An 826-nucleotide genomic window follows, 5' to 3' on the forward strand; every position below is an offset into this window, starting at 1 on the left:
GAGCTTTTTCCCGTCTCTCGTCTGTCCTTCCTGCTCATCTGGCTTCTGGTCCTTTCTTCCTCAGCTTTCCCTCAGCCTCGTCTTCCTCTCAGGTGAGCTCCACCTCATATGGAATTTTTTWAAAACTCATTTATCCCGTTTCGTCGCTCTAGGGTTTCATCTCTGTGATTCCAGAAATCCTGAAGATTCACAGGAAGCGAAGCGGGACGACTGGGATGTCCTGTTCCCGTCCATCTCCCTCCACGACTGGAACATCCAGATGCTGTCTGCGCCGGGCCTCAGGGCGGCGGCGGACAGCAAGGCCGGTCTGGTGGGGGACGCCTGGCTGTTCGCACCGGAGCGTCCGGAGGCCAGGTAGCGAAGCCAGATTCTAACCCAAACTGCTAAAAACTTCTACATGAAGCTTTTCTACATACCGACCCGATCAGCTGCTTCTGGTCGCTTCCCTGCCGTCAAACTTCCAGAAGATGAAATGAGGAAAATCGACCCGACGACTTTTTCTAGTTGGCTTCAATAAATACYGTAGATGGAGCAGCAGGGGGCGCCAGCATGAGAATCAGACCATKAATCCTCCTCAGAAGAGGCTCTGAATGTTGACAGGACGACTGAACCCAGATGCAGATGAATGAGTAAAACCGAGCCGGTTTCTGTTGGTCCAACATTATTTTTCACCTACATCTCCGTTTGTCGAGTTTCAAAATKTTGCATTTAAAGAATTAAAAATTCAGTTTTATTGGATTTTTTTTCAGCTTCCCTGCCAGCATGCCTAAGTGGGCCCCATATGGGGGAAAGGAGGTCAGACATATGGGTCCCATATGGGTTTGTC

General features: G+C 50.1%; 1 protein-coding gene across 1 annotated transcript in view; it reads left to right on the forward strand.

Moving 5' to 3' along the window:
- Positions 1-826, forward strand: part of pth2 (parathyroid hormone 2) — a 10,625-nt gene that overhangs the window by 7,795 nt on the left and 2,004 nt on the right. Inside the window, exons 2-3 of the mRNA XM_008402951.1 lie at positions 4-92; positions 175-354. Coding sequence (XP_008401173.1) covers positions 4-92; positions 175-354 — 269 coding nt within the window. The remainder of the gene's footprint in view (positions 1-3; positions 93-174; positions 355-826) is intronic.

The sequence above is a fragment of the Poecilia reticulata genome, unplaced genomic scaffold, assembly GCF_000633615.1.
Source record: "Poecilia reticulata strain Guanapo unplaced genomic scaffold, Guppy_female_1.0+MT scaffold_273, whole genome shotgun sequence".
NCBI lineage: Eukaryota > Metazoa > Chordata > Actinopteri > Cyprinodontiformes > Poeciliidae > Poecilia > Poecilia reticulata.